A 17,370-nucleotide genomic window follows, 5' to 3' on the forward strand; every position below is an offset into this window, starting at 1 on the left:
ACAACATAGTGTCTGACCAACAGTAAGGTGATGCAGCAAATAGTGGGTAGTGTTACATAGTTGCTATTGTTATAATTACTATTAATATCTTAACTATTCCTTAGCTCATTTTTTTCCCCAAATGAATGCTTTAATGTGTTTGTTAAAATGAAGATTCTTGGGTCTCATCATAAGTGTAACAAATTATAATCTTTTTTTTTTTTTTTTCTCTGCTTTCAGGAAAAGTTTATTGTGGTGAGTGCCTTCTGTACAGTCGACTGCAAATGAAACGCAGAGGAAGGTGCCCAGAAGCGCCTGTGGCAGAGGCGCATGGGAAGCCCGGGGCCCAGGCTCATGCAACATGATGCTCACCGCGGCTCGGGCCGTGGGGCCGTCAGAGAAACCTTTTTAAAAAATGGAGATGAATATTACAGAATTGGACAACCTGAACTGCTTTTCAAAACCAGAAGAAGGAGGTTCTTAGCCGTTACTCAGATACCAGTGCTGGGGAGGGAGGCCTGACTTTAGCAACAGCTGTGGGTGGGCTGGAGGCCGGCGCAGCTTGGGGCCCCCAGCGCCAGCTGTCTCGGCCACCGCCTGTGCAGCGCTTGCTCCAAGGGGTCAGCAAAAGCGACTGATGGCTGCCACTTCCAGGACCCACGAGACAGGCCTCAGGTAACTTTACTGCAACCAAAGCCCAGGCTGGAAGGGGTCCCGGCTCTGCCGCATTCTGCATCCCAAGTGGGCACGTGGAGGAAGGGTCTGAAGGAAGGCTCCGGAGCACAGGCCCTGATGTCCCTGTGAGGACGCTGGACCTGCAGGAGCGGGGAGCTGCAGTGCCACCTGCTGGGTGCCACGGGCCAGGCATGGGGTCCACGCCACCAGGTTGGGTGCATCTGATGTCTTGCCGAGCGCCTGGTCCCGTCCTCTTGAACTGCCCTTGACCAGCACTGCACTCTGGAGGCGGGTGGTGCAGGCGGTGGAGGGACACAGGCCAGCTCAAGCCCGCTGGTGACAGGGCGTTTTCCCACAGGGATACGGAAAGCCACCTGTGTCAGGGCCAGGCCCTGGGATCGGGAGTTACACTACCTTGTCCCAAGCCAAGGGGGCTGGTGAAATGATTTGAGCAGCTCTGGGAGTGGGGAAAAAAGACTAATTTCCAAACCCGTTTGTTCTCAGATAAAAAGCAGTTTTATAAACCCGCAATCTGCTCCAGATTCAAGCAGTACTATTTCAGCAAGAGGAGGTGGTCATGGGAAGTCAGCGCAGCAGACGCTCCCTGACCCGGAGGCCTGCCTGCTTTCCACGTTGTTTCCCATGTTCAGGATTTCAGGAGAAGCAGCTCACGCTCCTGTGGTGGAGGGCAGGGTGTTCCACAAACACCTCCAGACCCAACCAAGAACTACGGGGCGGCGGGCTGCAGGCCACATGCATACTCAGGGGACCCGGCAGAGCCAGGGCCAGGGCCCTTCCCTCCAGGAACCGGTCCTTGGTAAAACAGCCACGGTCCACGCTGCAGTCTGGTTCCCAGTGGGGCTGCCTCAGTCTTACCCCAAGCACCCTCAAAAGCTGGGGTGTCTACATGTCCCTTCACATAATTGATATGGTACCACCTCCTATAATAATAATATAAAATAAAAACATCTGATGTCTGGGTTCTTTCCCTGTTTCCAAATTTGTAGACTCCCAGGAAAATATTTTTTGCAGCCTTTTAAAAATCTGGTTCTTGGCAGTTTACCTAGCTGTATCGATCCTGTGGGACTGCTTTGGTATCCGGAGGGCCTCACTGTCCAGCACCATCACCTGATGCAGGACGCCCGGGAACTGATAGAGCACTTTCAGGTTCTTCTCTTCCCCCACACACGGGTCATAAAAGCCAGACAGCCCAGCCTTGGAGACCTCCGTGAGGATGAGCTTCGAGTCCTTCACCAGGCACTGCAGGGGCACAGTCACGTCAATCACCTTCACCTTCTCACTCTTCCTGCTCTTGTCATTGACAAACTTCCCGTACCAGGCATTGACGATGATGAGGCCCATTCTGGACTCTTCTGCCTCAAATATCCTTCGGACAGATTCCTACGTCAGCCAGACAGCGGACTCCGCCTCTTGCTTCTTCTGCAGCACGTCGGTGGCGACGCTTTCCCTCTGCTTCTCCAATTCCTTCTCTTTCTGAGCCCTGAGGTATGGTTTGATGATCAGACAGTGCACGGCAAAGTAGACCACTAGAGGCCCCACGGTGGCATGGAAGACGGCGCTGGGCAGAAGCTGGTCCGTCAAGTGAATAGGGAAGAAGTATGTCTGACTGGCCCTTTTGAGCTTGACTTTGAGAGAAACGCCCTGTGGAACTCCAATGCTGACAGCTGCACCCAAAACGCTGTGCCTGGAGATCTTCCTCTCGGCTCCGTACTCCACCACCGTCCCAACGAAGCCTGCTTTGAGGGATCCTTTCACGCAAGTCTGATCGTCATCTTGGAATTTGTGCTGATAGTTGATCAGTGCAAAGGAGTGAGGGATTCCCAGCTGCAGGGCCACAGTGGCTGGTTTTAGTGTCCCGGCCGATGCTAGTGCTCATGACTGACTGGATACCCCATCGCCACTGCAGGTAGCCCACGGTGTTCTTGTCTAGGTTCCAAGCTAGGACGGTGGTCAGACCGGGTCGGATTCCACGGGATGAAAACTGCAGAGCACAGTTTGTTGTCACAAAGCATCTTGGTATGAGATTACGGAACAGCTTGAGACCAAATAAAGGTCCCTGCAGGTCTCCGGCTCCAAATTCCAACTCTCCCCATCCCTTTGCCGAAGTTACTCGTCTGAGCGCAAAGTTAATGGAACCTCCTCCATTTCCATTCTGGGTTGAGAGGCTTCCAGAGAGGATGGCTGTGTTTGTCGCTGTCAAGGGTGCCTCAATGGACTGGGATATGTGCATTTTATTAATTTCAATCTGCGGAAAGCTACTGCCGGACACATCTTCATACTCCTCATCATAGTGATCAAAAAGGTCAGTGGCATCTACTCCAACGCTGATCGTTCCCTTGGGATTGGTTCGCTGCTGCAGTCTCCTCTCTTCCCTCTGTCTCTGCAGCCGCTCAAACTCCTCTCAAATTTCAGCTGGGGTTCTCCTCCTTTGCACGACCTCTGATCCTTCCATTTCCAGTCCTCTTTTCCCATATATATCATAGATGGCCCTGGTTTGGGAGTCACTAAGCACTTCATAAGCCTGATGAACAAGGTTAAACAGTCGTTCTGCCTGTGACTTGAGCTCTGGGTCTCTGTGCTTGTTTGGATGGTAGAGCATACACAGCCTCTGGTAGGCAGCTTTCAGCTCTTCAGAAGAGGCCTCCCTGCGCACGTTCAGCAAGGAGTAATAGTCTTCATTGTCCAGCTCCTCCTCACTCAAGGCCGTCGCCATCTTCGCAACCTTTCACCCCCACAAATTATAATCTTTTGAGTAGATCCTAGTAATATGTATTTGAAGAAGTTCCTTGAGTGATTCTTTTGCATACTGAAGTTGGAGATCCATGGACTTATCCCCATTTGTTAAGGACCTTGGAATCAGATGGGCCTGAGATCAAGTTTAGAGATAAAGCCTTGAGTAAATTACTTCTTTCTTATTAGGTTGGTGCAAAAGTAATTGAAGTTTGGGCCACTTTTTTTAAGTAATGTGGAAAACCACAATTACTTTTCCACCAACCTAATAGCTTTAGTTGTCATGTCTACAAGAACAGCTTAGTACCATCAACTACATAGGGTTATCAAGAAGATAAAATTAGATGGTATTTATAAATATGAAGTATAATGTATTTTCTGTAGGCCATTCACCAAATATTTACCATACTTCCCATTTTCATCTTCAGGCATAAGGTAAAAACAATACTGATGCACTATAGAAAGCAAATCCTATCACACCAGTTTATCTAACCCTAGGGTGTATCTGTGTAAATCTTCTCCAAAGATATAGCTTTAGTTGCCTTAGTTACTGAGTGGTCTAGTAAGTATGACAGTAAATTAGAAGTCAATGTACCAGGAAAAATCTATAAACATGATGATAACTTAGAACCAATAGACCATAATAAATGGAATGAAGTTAGCGTGTCAAATATTATAAAATGCATTTAAGGAGAACATTTTGACAGGTAGGTTTCATCTAACAATGAATGTTGTTCATGCATACATTGAAAATCTACAGTGTGATCAGCATTATGCTTCTTAATATGGGAAATTCACAGGAAATTCCAAATATGACCTCTGCCCCCAACGACATGATATTTAATTGAGTTATAAAAACAAAAAACACATGAAAATTTAGGATACAAATTTAAATCATATTTTTATTGAATTAAAATACAGTCAACACAATGTGTAAGATTGTATTATTAGCTAGAAGTGATTGAGAGGAATGCAAAGTTCCTTAAATATCTTAGAAACAAGTTGTCAAGAATGATGTCTGTACAGCTAATATAAGAGGTAACCCAGGGAGGAGGAGGAAAGGAATTACAGAGAGTGGGTTACTACGGAACTAGTCCCTTTCAAGTTTCACTATGAGAATTTCTGTAGTAAAGCCCTTTTAAATTGTCTCCTACTTTTATTGATTCATTGTTCTAGGGTGTGTGTATGATTAAATTGTATGATTACGTACTAAATTAAGAACCTAAATTTCTCTTTCCTGTGATGAAAGAGAAAAAGCATTGTGGAAGTCTAGAGAAGTGCTCATGATGAATTTGGGAAAAGAAAATGAAGACAGTTGTGTTTGTGGCAGTCTTCACTGGAAGAAATGTATAGGTTAGATTTGAAAGGCAGAGACTTTAAAACTAGTTGGCTATTATTACAGCAATAAAGTATGGAATGAGACCTTAAGTCAGGCTTGGATAGCTGAAACAAAGACAGTATTGCCCTCAAGCAAAGTAAACATCAGCAAAGGAACATGGTTAAGAATGTATATGGCATGTCCAGGGAATAATGAAAAGCTAGCAGGGCTTCAGTAGCTACCCAAAGTCATGTTAGGCAGGGAGGATGTGGCTGGACCTTGGAGAGACTAAGGAGCCTGGCAAAGGGTGAAGGTTTTGTTCTATTGAAGTAGGATGGGTTTTCTTTAATGGTCAAAAAACAATGGATAATAAATAGGATCCTATTAGTCATACTGATTCATTCAATAACTAGCCACTGGCAATTAACATAGTCAAAGAAAAATGCTAGGCATTGTAGGAAATAAAATTGATTAAGACATAGTACACTGCTCTCAACACCATTCGAAAATTAGCGCATAAGCTAACAAAAATAATTATAATCACAGTGGAATATAAATGCCAGAAGGTAAATACATGATAATAATATGAAGGAAGTAGTTAGCCTATGAATGGTGGTAATTCATGATATTTAGCTGGGACCTTGAAGGATAGGTGTTATATAGGTAAAGATAAGAAGAGAGGATTTCTGAGAGGAAAATAGTGCAAGCAAAGGCTATTCATTTCAGCAAATATTGAATGCTCACTGTGTGCCAGGTCCTGGACTTTATACTGGTATATGAAGACTTATCACAGTCTCTGCCCTTAAGAGCTTAACACAGAAGAGCAGAGTGCGAGTTCTCAGGGATACTTGGAGAGTTCCATTCAGCTAGAGCATGTACATAGGAGGAAGTAATGGAATGAAGCTGGAAAGATAACTTGAACCAATATTAAAGAGAGTCTTAAATGCCAGGACAATATATACTAAATTCTCCTGGGTATGGAAATCATTGAATTCTGTTGTTACAGTTTTTATCAGAAGGCAATGAAGACAATTGTGTTTGGGGCAGTCTTTGCTGGAAGAAATGTATAGGATAGATTTGAAAGAAAGAGACTTTTAAACTAGGTGGCTATTATTACAGTAATAAAGTATGGAATGATAATAGCCTGGGATAGCTGGTGACAAAAGAGTAATTGTAAAAGCTCATATATATCAAGAATATGTTAATGCTTTAATCATTTGCTAAGGGGTTATGCAAATCCTCTCACTTACTCCTCAGGATATCACTTCAAGAAGGGTGCCGTAATTATTCCCCATCGACAGAGGAGTAAACTGAGCACAAAGACATTTTAAAAACTTTCCCATGTTTTACAACTAGTAAATGATGAAACTAGATTCAAGCATAGGCAGCCTCCAAAACTGCTTTTAACCACCGGCTATAGTGTCAAAAACAGCTACAAATTTTGAACTCATATGTCTAAATGAAAAAAACGCTCAATTAACAAATACAAAGAAGTTTAAATACTTTTTTCACTTAAAAACTTTGTCAGCTAAAAAAAATATACCATTCTTTTTCTAAATTACCCTCACTGAAAGGTTTAGTGGTTTTCAAATTCAATAACAGAATTTTAACAGCAGAATGTATCTCAGAGAATATCTCAAACCTCACAACTTTACAGAAGAGGGCATTGACACCACGACTAAGGGAATGACCAAAGTAAAAGAGCTAGCTAGGGGTAGAACTCACATTAAAATCCATACCTGCTGTTTTCTGGTCACTATAGTATAGCACTCTGACTTTATCATATCATATTTCTATTATGTTTTTCATAGCAAGCATAGCAATACTGAGTCATAAATGGAGAGATTTTTACTTATAAGTTACAGAAAGATGTGTGAATGGTTACATATCTACGAACTAAAAAATCACAACAGTTAGTGTATTCACAATTATGCCCATTATCCATTTTAGCAGTTTTGACACATGAATTCATCTTCCACAGTGGATTTTCAAATAATGATGTTAAATTGTTCTGCTTCCATATTGTAACAAATCCTTGGTGAGAAGATAGATCTGTGTACTACTTGTTACCTTGCAGTGATGAATAAGTATCAGCGTGTTTTTTTGAGGGAGGAAAAGGGTCCACCAGAGGGTGTCATGCACTGTTGTCTTACATGCACATCTTTCCAGGAGAATTTCAACCTATCTTCTTTGATCATTACCAGGTGGTTTCCCCTTGCAGCACCAGAGTCCATCACTGGTAATGAAAGCATAACCAGACCAATTTGCTCTCATTTATTTTATGAATCATTCCCAGACTCAGAAATAAAGAACAAAAGGAAGCGTATCCTTTTTTGTGTCTTTGAAATTGAATGAAATATCAATGAAATATCTTCATCACAGTATGTAAGAGAATGTCCTACATTGATATGGGGCCAAAATAACTTACAGAACTCTATGGCTTCAAAGGTAGTGGAATGTGCCAAGAGGACCACAATACGAAAAGAATGAACACACTGAAAGGCTCAGAAAGCAATGTGTTTTTTGTCAGGAACAAGAGAAATCCAAATAACTGAGAATATTTTGTCACTTATTTCCCCATAATCCTACCTAGCCACAAGAGAAAACAAAAATAAAAAGAATTCAGAAGTAAGAATAAAAATATATCAGCCATTGAGGTTGGAAAGTGAAGCTTGATTCATTTTGAATTCATTTTGAATTGTACTAATGGATGAGCAATTGATTGAAGACGAATGCATAAATAGCAGTTAATACCACTGCTAAGAGGAAGACAGAGAGAGATAAAAGAAACATGGAAGTGGGGTAGAATAAAGAAAAGAAGGAAAGCAAATAAAGTTTTTAAAGTGAAAGAAGGGGTGGGTAAAGAAAGTGAAAGAAATTAAGCTGACAGGAAGAAACAGATGAAATGCAGCTGTGATGCTCATTTGTTCTTCTTTTAAAATGTAAATTACTTCTGATTTTGAAGTCAGGGTCTGGATATTTTCCTGTGGAAATATAGCCATATACCCTCTAAATAGTCTCTCTTCCCCAAAAGAGAGAAAATTGGGAAAGATAACGTAGTTTTACTGTAAGCAATACAAAAAAATAGTTCTAAAAACCCCAAGGCATTTCAGTGTAAGTTGTCTGCAATAGACAACAGCCTCAAAACCCTCCAAATTTCCTAGCGTGAGACAGGCACAAAGCGGGAGACTTGGTTGCCTGGCAACCGCGCTCTTCACAGGCAGCTGGAGTAAAACGAACCGTCTGGTGCCAAACGGCCTTTCACCTGCTTCGTTAAAGGGAAATCAGAGAGAAGAGTTACCTTGCAAGGGCCAAAGCTCCCCATGAGAAACAGAGGCTTGAGAAAGCCTCCTCTAGCTTCACTTTGGAAAGGCACTCCAAGCAGGGTGGGAGGTTTCTAATGCCTCGGTAATTAGGATGCTTTTCTTCCCCTCCCCTTCTCCTCCTCTGGGTACCACCCTGAAAATAACAGACTGCAGGCTTGGTATTCTGACGTTGTATAGAGGGGAGAAGAAATCACTTTAAATCTTTTGCTCCAAAGTGATAAATTCTGAAAACCAGGGACTTTGCTTACATCTCCCCATTATTTTTAAATTAGGTTTGCTTTCTGATAATACAAGGACTAATAAAGTGTATTCATGATGAAAAGAGAATTTGAAAAAGGTAACTATGAAAATAGTCTGTTTTTACTTAAGTACCTGGGGATTTAAGTTATTCTGGAAATTTTACCTGGCTATTTTAGTGGAAATGTGAACAGTACCTACAAGGGATTTCGTATAAAAAATGGTGAGGGCTTTCCAAAAGAATTTGTACAGCCCACTCCTAAAATGCAAAGTATTGCAATATACAACTTTGTGTAAATTTTAGCCTTTGCTAGAAAATACACATTTTTTAAATGGACACTTAATGAGTAATTCTCAAATAGTCTGGCTCTTTCAAGGTCAAACAGTAAAATGTGAGTGGAAATTGGGCAGATACCTGCATAGCAGTCAGAAACAAAGCACTGAAGTCAGCATTTACAGTGACGGATTCTGGTCCTTGCACTGTCACTCAGCACAGCGTTAAAATTTTGACTTCCAATTTTGGTGACATAGATCGAACATATTTAGTGTTCATTTGGAACTTTCCTTCAGATGAGATTCTAAATATAAAACAAAAAAATGTATAATGTTCAAACTTTTCAGGTTATACAAATTATATAAATTTATTTCAGTTTTATTCACTACCAGTAAGTACAATTATTTTTACACCTTTCTATAGGCCCTTGTCGACCTCATTCTTTTATTCTGTTGTATTTTACTGAAAAATGAATAATGGATATACATATATGAATATACGCACACATATTTTATTCATCTCCCTACTCCACCTCCAAAGTTGAGGAGTAAATATGTTTTTCATTCTCCACATGACTTCTCCAAGGCAGTCTTCTATTATTGTTAGTAGCTATACAATTATCCAGTGTTTCTACAATAATCTATTATTGAATAGGAATTTTTGGCAAGTCTTCATTTACAAAATTATACTGGAAGATAATTTTTTTGTGTGTGTGTGTGTGTTAAAAGCCTGGCACCATAACTCCTTTGGGGAAAAGAAATTTAAGATAGAAGGTGAGCTCCTGAGGCTGTGGGTTAGCCCACAGGTTCTTAATCTGGTCTGCACATTAGAATTACCTAGGGAGCTTTTTGAAAGCACTGATTTCCACCCCCCTTCTTCCACCAAGGCTATGATTTTGATTGAGTCAGTCCTGTGTGAAACAGCATCAGTATGTGCACATCGACTTCTAAGATAATATTGGTTGAAAAGTTTTAAAGTTTTCTTATTTTCTGGAAGATGGACTTTAGGAGACTAGCTGCAGTGTTGCAGAAAAAATGAGCAGCATTTAATGTTATGTGTGCCTAGTGGCTTTCCCCGACACCTGTGTCTCTCTCTATTCCTGTGCTCCTGCAGCCTTCCATTCTAATACTGCATCTTAATATTTAACGTGCTAAAAAAGTTAAAGAACTGATTAATGTTAATAAAAAATATTCTAAATTATGTGGAAATACAAGTAGGAAAGCAAATGTTAGCCCTTACTGTTAGCCCACAGCCAAGTTATGTTTTGGTAACTAGAGGAAGAGGGTAATGTTTTGGTTATATCAGCAATAGTACACACAGAGTTGATTAAAAAAATAAGCAGAGTCATTTTTGCCTTAAAACCACATACACATTTTCTTAATGTGTAGTATTATTTTCTGATGGTTTGTGTGTTCGTTTGTTTGTTTGAGACAGAGTATCGCTCTGTCACCCAGGCTGGAGTGCAGTGGCGCGATCTCGGCTCACTGCAACTTCCACCTCTCTGATTCTCCTGCCTCAGCCTCCTGAGTAGCTGGGATTACAGGTGCGTGCCACCACAATCGGCTAATTATTTGTACTTTTAGTAGAGATGGGGTTTCGCCATGTTGGCCAGGCTGTTCTCAAACTCCTGATCTCAGGTGATCCACCCACCTCTACCTCCCAAAGTGCTGGGATTACAGGCATGAGCCACCGCGCCCAGCCTCTGATGGAATTTTCAGTAGGTGTGTTTATTATATCATCCTATGAAAGAGATAAAATTTTTCTACCTATACTCTTAATAATGAAAATTGGTAATTTGTATAAAAGGATTTGAATATATCTTTTGTCATATACCACCACATACCATTTGCAATCATATGCAAATTTAATCATTCTGTGCCTAAGAACAGAATAAGCTCTATACTATTCTCAGTTAGATGTACTCACCTGGATTACTGCTTCAAGTTGATTAAAAAGTTGGTGCTATTGCTACCTAGTTAAGAGACTGAGAGATACATTAGCTTTTCATTTACTGACAATTCTATTTATTGGCCTCAAACTGTCGCTATGACATTGTAACTGATCTTGTAACTATTACGGTTACTGTTACAAAGAAGAGAAATCAGGTTCCTCGATTAAAAGATAAGAAATCAATTTTGGTTAATTTAAGCAGAAGTGAATTTTACTATAGGGAGTAGGACTACTCAAAGTTGTTCAGGAAAATTGGAGGTCAGGCTTCCCAAACAGGCAGGAACCAAGCAAAGACAGGTAGAAAAGGATCAGAGCCTCAAGTGATGTTACTTTGCGGATCAATCTGGTCATAGCAGCCATTAATTCCACTGACCACAGCACTGTGAGACACCCATGCCACTGTGCATTACTGCAGAAATCCCTAGATGTCATTGCATTCACTGTTGTCCACTACAACATGGACTAAATTTGAAACTGTCCCTTTAGCTTTATATTCATAACCCAAATTAACATCTCTTACAGCAGCATTCAATCTGCCGAGCCAATATCACCTGCCCATACACCTCGAATGCCATGGGCTGGGGGAAGGAAAGTTCCTCCTCCTTTGGCTCCTATACTAGGAGCTGGAGTTCTGGATTCCAACAAGATTCTAGGAGTGGAATATTTCTTAAAATACAAAAGGAGTTTGGAAGACTGATAGCCATAAAAAAGGCATATTTTTTACCACCACTCCCCACCTCTACCTGGTACTACACATATTAAAAGAGTGATAACTCTATTCATTAGTGGAGGTTGGGGAGGGGGTATACATCCTATTGATAATGAATTTGTAGAATCAACTTCAAATATGAACCACACACAAAATTATCATCAGTTAATTTGGAATAATGAACTCTGGGATCAGGTAAAATTTCTGTTTTGTCATTTTGATAACTGTGACCAAGACAGGTCATGAAAATATGTACTAAGAGCCTTACACATAAGCAATGAATTACGGTTGCCAAAATAGTTTGACTTGATGGGTAAAAGATTTGATGACTATAAATTTGACATTATTTCTAATGAATAGCAACAGATTTACAACATATCAATATTTATGGGATGTAAGTAAAGCAGAAGTTAGAGGGAATTTTATAATTTCAAATAGTTATACTAGAAAATAAGAATAATTTAAAACCATAAATTTGTTTCCATTTCAGGAATCCTATAAAAGAGCTAATTAGTAGAACAAAGAAAATTTTAAAAATTAAGAGGAGAGGACTCTAAAATAGAAAGCAAACAATGTGGATAATTTTAAAGGCCCCAAAATTGATTTTAGAAAATATTCATTAATGTCATTAATCATATTAACTGAACACAAAATGAGATAAAATCATCTCATAGATACAGAAATTATTTTACAAAAGTCAACAACCACTCATAATTCTTTTTTTTTTTAAAGACTTTTTTTTTTTTTTGAGACGGAGTCTCGCTCTGTTGCCCAGGCTGGAGTGCAGTGGCCGGATCTCGGCTCACTGCAAGCTCCGCCTCCCGGGTTTATGCCATTCTCCTGCCTCAGCCTCCCGAGTAGCTGGGACTACAGGCGCCCGCCATCTCGCCCGGCTAGTTTTTTGTATTTTTTAGTAGAGACGGGGTTTCACCGTGTAGACCAGGATTGTCTCGATCTCCTGACCTCATGATCCACCCGTCTCGGCCTCCCAAAGTGCTGGGATTACAGACTTGAGCCACCGTGCCCGGCAAGAGACCTTTTTTAAGGGGCCTTGCTCCCTTTCCCAGTTTACAGTGTAGTGGCCAGTCACAGCTAACTGCATCCTCAAATTCCAGGCTCAACGGATCCTCATCCTCCCAAGTAGCTGGGGACCAAAGACAGACACCATCATGCTTGACTAAGTTCTTGTTGTTTTCTTTGTAGAGAGAGTGTCTCACCATCTTGTCCAGGCTGGTCTCAAACTTCTGGCCTCAAGCTGTCCTTCCACTTTGGTATCTCAAAGTACGGTGATTATAGGCATGAGCCACCATACCAGGCCCATTCATAAGTTTTTAAAACGTATTCACTAAGTTAGTAATTGATGAGACAAACAAATCATATAGAAAATATTTACTAAGCATAAAAAGTGCTCAACATCATTAGTTGTTAGGAAAATTCAAGTGAAAACCACAATAAGCTACCACTACACATTCACTAAAATGGCTAAAATTAAAAAGACTAACCATACCAAATGCTAGTGGGGATGTAGAGGAATTGGAACTCTCATAATGTTGTGATGGGAATGTTGTGATATGGCCACTATGGACAACAGTTTGGCACTTTTATACAAAGTTAACACACACTTACCATATTACCCAGCAATTCTACTCCTAGGTGTTTACCCAGAGACAAATGAAAATACTTGTTACACAAGGATTTTTACACAAATGCTCACAGCAGCTTTATGCACAATAGCCTAACATTGGAAACAACCTAATCAACCATCATTAAGAGAAGGAATCAATAAACTGGTATTTCATACAACGGAATACTGTAAGTCATAAAAAGGCACAAATTACTGATACATGCAACAACATAGGAATCTCAAACATACTTATGAAAGAGACAGAGAAAAAGAACCTGTGTGTGGGGTGTGTGTGTGTGTGTGTGTCACATGATTCCAATTACATAAAGTTCTTGAATAAGCAAAACAAATGTAAGGTGAAAAAAATCAGAAGAGTCATTTCCTTAGGGTTTTGAAGAGTTTTCTTCCTGAGAAGGGAGATTAGAAAACTTTCTGGTAAAGGATACATTCTCTAACTTGTTAGGGAAGAGCTACATGGGTGTGTGCATTTTTCAGATGTTGAATTGTATCCTTATGATCTATACATTTTAACTTATGTGCATTTTATCTCAAAAATAAAACTTTAACAAATATCAAACTCTAGTTAGTAGATATGTTTTTGTAGCTTATCAATTCTGAAACTTCCTTTTGTGTAGTCTAACTTGACCAGATGAACAAATATATTGAAGGTAATTGTAGTGAGGTTTGTCATTTATACACACATACATATATATATTTTCAAGTCCTATTCTCTGAGAAGGCATAGAAGCAATGATACACCTGCAGCAATTTCCTGCCTACTCCCCGGATCTTGGTCTCTAAAGACTATTTTCCACTAAAGGAAACCAGAACTCCTAAGATAAGTAGTCGATACTAGCGCTGGGTCAGGGGAGATCCAAGGTAAACTTGGAAACTCTTCTTGTGACAGAAAGCAAGGAAGTAAGGAATAAGGGGACATTTTAAATAAATAAGTCACCTTAAAAAGACTTTCACTGGCCAAATCTGGGACAATTTGAACACGCAAGTAAATATTGATTGTAATAGATGATTACCTTGTGACATTCACCAGATTATTACCTGATGAATACAATTCTGGATTTTGACCTGGGCAAAGAATTTGTGGCTAAGACCTTAAAAGCAAATGCAGTAAAAACAAACATTGACTATTAGGACTCAATTAAAATAAAGATATCTGCACAGCAAAAGAAACTATCAACAGAGTAAACAGACAACCTACAGAATGGTAGAAAATATTTGCAAACTATGCCTCTGACAAAGGACTAATATCCAGAATCCACAAGAAACTAAAACAAATCAACAAGAAAAAAGACAACCTCATTAAAAAGTGCACAGAGGACATGTACAGACACTACTCAAAAGAAGACATAAATAGGCAAACATAGAAAAAACGTTCAACCTCACTAATCATCAGAGAAATGTGAATTAAAATCACAGTGATGTACCATTTCACACCAGTCAGAATGACTGTTATTAACAAGTAAAAAAAAATAACAGATGCAAGTGAGAATGTGGAGAAAAAAGGAATTCTCATACACAATTGGTAGAAATGTAAACTGGTTTAGGCTCTATGAAAAGCAGTATGGAGATTTCTCAGAGAACTAAAAATAGAACTACTATTCAAACTCAGCAATCCCACTACTCAGTATCTATCCATGGGAAAGGAAATCCTTCTACCAAAAAGACATCTGCCCTAGTATGTCACAACGCTATTTGCAATAACATAGACACAGAATCAACCTAGGTTCCTGTCAATAGTGGACAAATAAAGGAAATGTGGTACATCTACACCGTGGAATAGTATGCAGCCATTACAAAGAATGAAATGATGTCCTTTGCAGCAACATGGATGCAACTGGAAGCTGTTATTCTAAGTGAATTAATACAGAAACAGAAAATCAATTGCCACATGTTTTCACTTATAAATGGTAGCTAAACAATGGGTAGAAACAGACATGAAAATGGAAACAATAGACAATGGAGACTCTAAAATGGGGAAGGAAAAGGTCAAGGGTTGAAAAACTACTAGGTACTATCTTCATTATTTTGGTGATAGGTTCAGTAGAAGCCCAAACCCCAGCCTTACGCAATATATTCGTCTAACAAACCAGCACATGTCCCCCCATAAATCTATTTTTTTTAAAAGCATACTTGCATTTACCTTTTATTGCTGAATTTCTGTTCTCGGTCTCTTAGAGGTTAATTGATTTTTTAAAAATATTCCAATAACATAATACGGGTTCACTTTGAAAGGTGTTTTTTTCTCAAACACTTCTATTGACTGAAAAAAAAACCAGTTTATGATTAATCTTATAAGAAACAAGCTTACATTTACCTATATCATTGTATTTCTCTGTTGGCCTATTAGCGCCCAATGAAGAAAGAAACATTCTTTAAAAAGAAAAATAATCCATAATTCCATGTTGACTTAAAGAAATAGATGAATAAATAAATAAATGGGAGAAGGGGAGTGCACTCCTTAAGGTGGAATGCAAATGATAAGAAAAATGAACAAAAAATGATGGAGTTAGAAATCAGTGTGTGGATATCACATTTAGTAGATAAAAGTTTAATGAAGAGGATATTTATGTAGCCTCAAAGTATCTCTCCACAAGTACCTAATAATTAGGAAGGGAAAATGATGGTTCTACCGCCATGGAGAAACCTCATGGACACTACTTCACTCGAGTGATCAAAACTCATATTAATAGTGTTAGTTCAGTCTGAATCATGTGCACTCCAGTATGAGTCACTGAGAAGGATAAAATGTCACTTCAGTGGAACTGCTGACAAAAATCCATAACCTGAAACTAACAATGATGAAACAGCAGATCAGTTGAGGGACATTCTATGAAATAACTGATCTATACTCTTCAAAAGTTTAAAGTCAAAAGACTAAGTATGATGGAAGATCTTCTCTGAGTTAAAGGATACCAAAAAGACTTGAAAAGTAAATGCAATCTATGTTCTTGGTTTTGATTTTGAATAGGGACAAAACAAGGAAATGTCCTAATTTTGATAATTATACTGTCAATACATAAGATAATTAACAGGTTATTAGGAAACACACAGTAAATTAAGGGTAAAAATTCATGATGTTTCCAATTTGCTTTCAAATGTTTCAGAAAAAATAATTTGCAAGTAGATAGAGAAAAGTGTGAAAATGTAAACAACTGATGAGTCTGAATATAGGTTACATGGGTATTCCTAGTTCCTTGGGCTATTCTTGAGTCTTTTCTGTAACTTTGAAAGTATATCAAAATAGGCTGGGCATGGTGGCTCATGCCTGCAATCCCAGAACTTTAGGAGCCCAAGGCAGGCGGATCACGAGGTTAGGAGTTTGAGACCAGCCTGACCAACATGGTGAAACCCTGTGTCTACTAAAAATACAAAAAAAAAAAAAAAAAAAAAAAAAAAGCCAGACGTGGTGGCACATGCCTGTAATCCCAGCTACTCAGGAGGCTGAAGCAGGAGAATTACTTGAACCCAGGAGGTGGAGGTTGCAGTGAGTCGAGATCATACCACTGCACTCCAGCCTCGGTGACAGAACGAGACTCTGTCTCAAAAAAAAAAGTATACTAAAATAAAAAGTTACAAATACATAAATAAAAGTCAGATCCCCATCCCACCGACACCCAAAAAAGGCCATACACAGGGGATTAGTGAGTAAAAAAAGAATAGTACTGGATTATAGTATTTTTGGCTCCATGATCTTTGGGGGATTGTTTCTAAACATAGCATGGAAGAAAGCTCCTCTTTACCTGACTAGGAAAAGTCCCAAAGGTAATACATGCCTTCATCTCACAGCATGTGATAACCTGATTCTATCTTGTTTGATTGCAAGAATAAGGGTAGGGAAGCAAGAATCGGGCTGATTATTCTTTTGCCTTAGGGGAAAAATCTTTTCTTGTTGCTGAAATATTTTGATTCATTTTTTATGAATGATAAAGAAAATTTTTCTGAGGTAGCTGGATATTTGTAAGCCTAGAGCTATTCTGAAGACTCAAAATGCACACAGCATTTTGAGCACTGTCTTTTATTAACTGCGTAAGGTTTAAGCATTCTGTTTAGAGAGATCAAGAGATTCTTTTTGTTTGAGAAGAGAAGGGACTGAGTTTGCTGGGTGTGGGATCCCAGGACATTTGCATCCTTTCCCTTGCCAGAGTATTTTGTCTTTTATTTATATATTGTGGTGCACAGCCTTTATGTGATGTTACAGAAATTTTTTTAGCCACTAATAAATCCTAATTAAAATTCAACCCTTAAAGGCAGTATTTAAAATAAAGTTGCATTGGGAATGAAATGTATCTTTCAGTTGTGCTCTCAGTAACTGAAAAAAATCATAATAGTAAATTATCCATTCTTCTTCAAATTGTTTATACTTGCTAGAAGTGATACTTTCTGTCATTCACAAGAGAGAAAGTGTCTAATATATAAACTTATTGTAGCAAGACACATACATTGTCAAGCCATTAGCTCAGGCTAGTGTCTGGTGGGATGAAAGACACTCTCACTCAAAATCTATGTTTT

The 17,370-nt window shown here is 39.4% G+C and overlaps 1 protein-coding gene and 1 pseudogene across 1 annotated transcript; both read right to left on the minus strand.

Annotated features, from left to right (window-relative positions):
* Nucleotides 1-210: 210 nt before the first annotated feature.
* On the minus strand, nt 211-1,325 carry LOC108538607 (uncharacterized). The gene has a single exon (XM_017886783.1). The coding sequence runs from the start codon at nt 845-847 to the stop codon at nt 467-469; it is 381 nt and encodes a 126-aa protein (XP_017742272.1). The 5' UTR covers nt 848-1,325; the 3' UTR covers nt 211-466.
* A 320-nt stretch (nt 1,326-1,645) lies between these two features.
* On the minus strand, nt 1,646-3,402 carry LOC108538606 (dnaJ homolog subfamily C member 11 pseudogene; annotated as a pseudogene).
* Nucleotides 3,403-17,370: the final 13,968 nt, after the last annotated feature.

The sequence above is a fragment of the Rhinopithecus bieti genome, unplaced genomic scaffold (assembly GCF_001698545.2).
Source record: "Rhinopithecus bieti isolate Rb0 unplaced genomic scaffold, ASM169854v2 scaffold_14937, whole genome shotgun sequence".
In the NCBI taxonomy this organism is placed as follows: domain Eukaryota; kingdom Metazoa; phylum Chordata; class Mammalia; order Primates; family Cercopithecidae; genus Rhinopithecus; species Rhinopithecus bieti.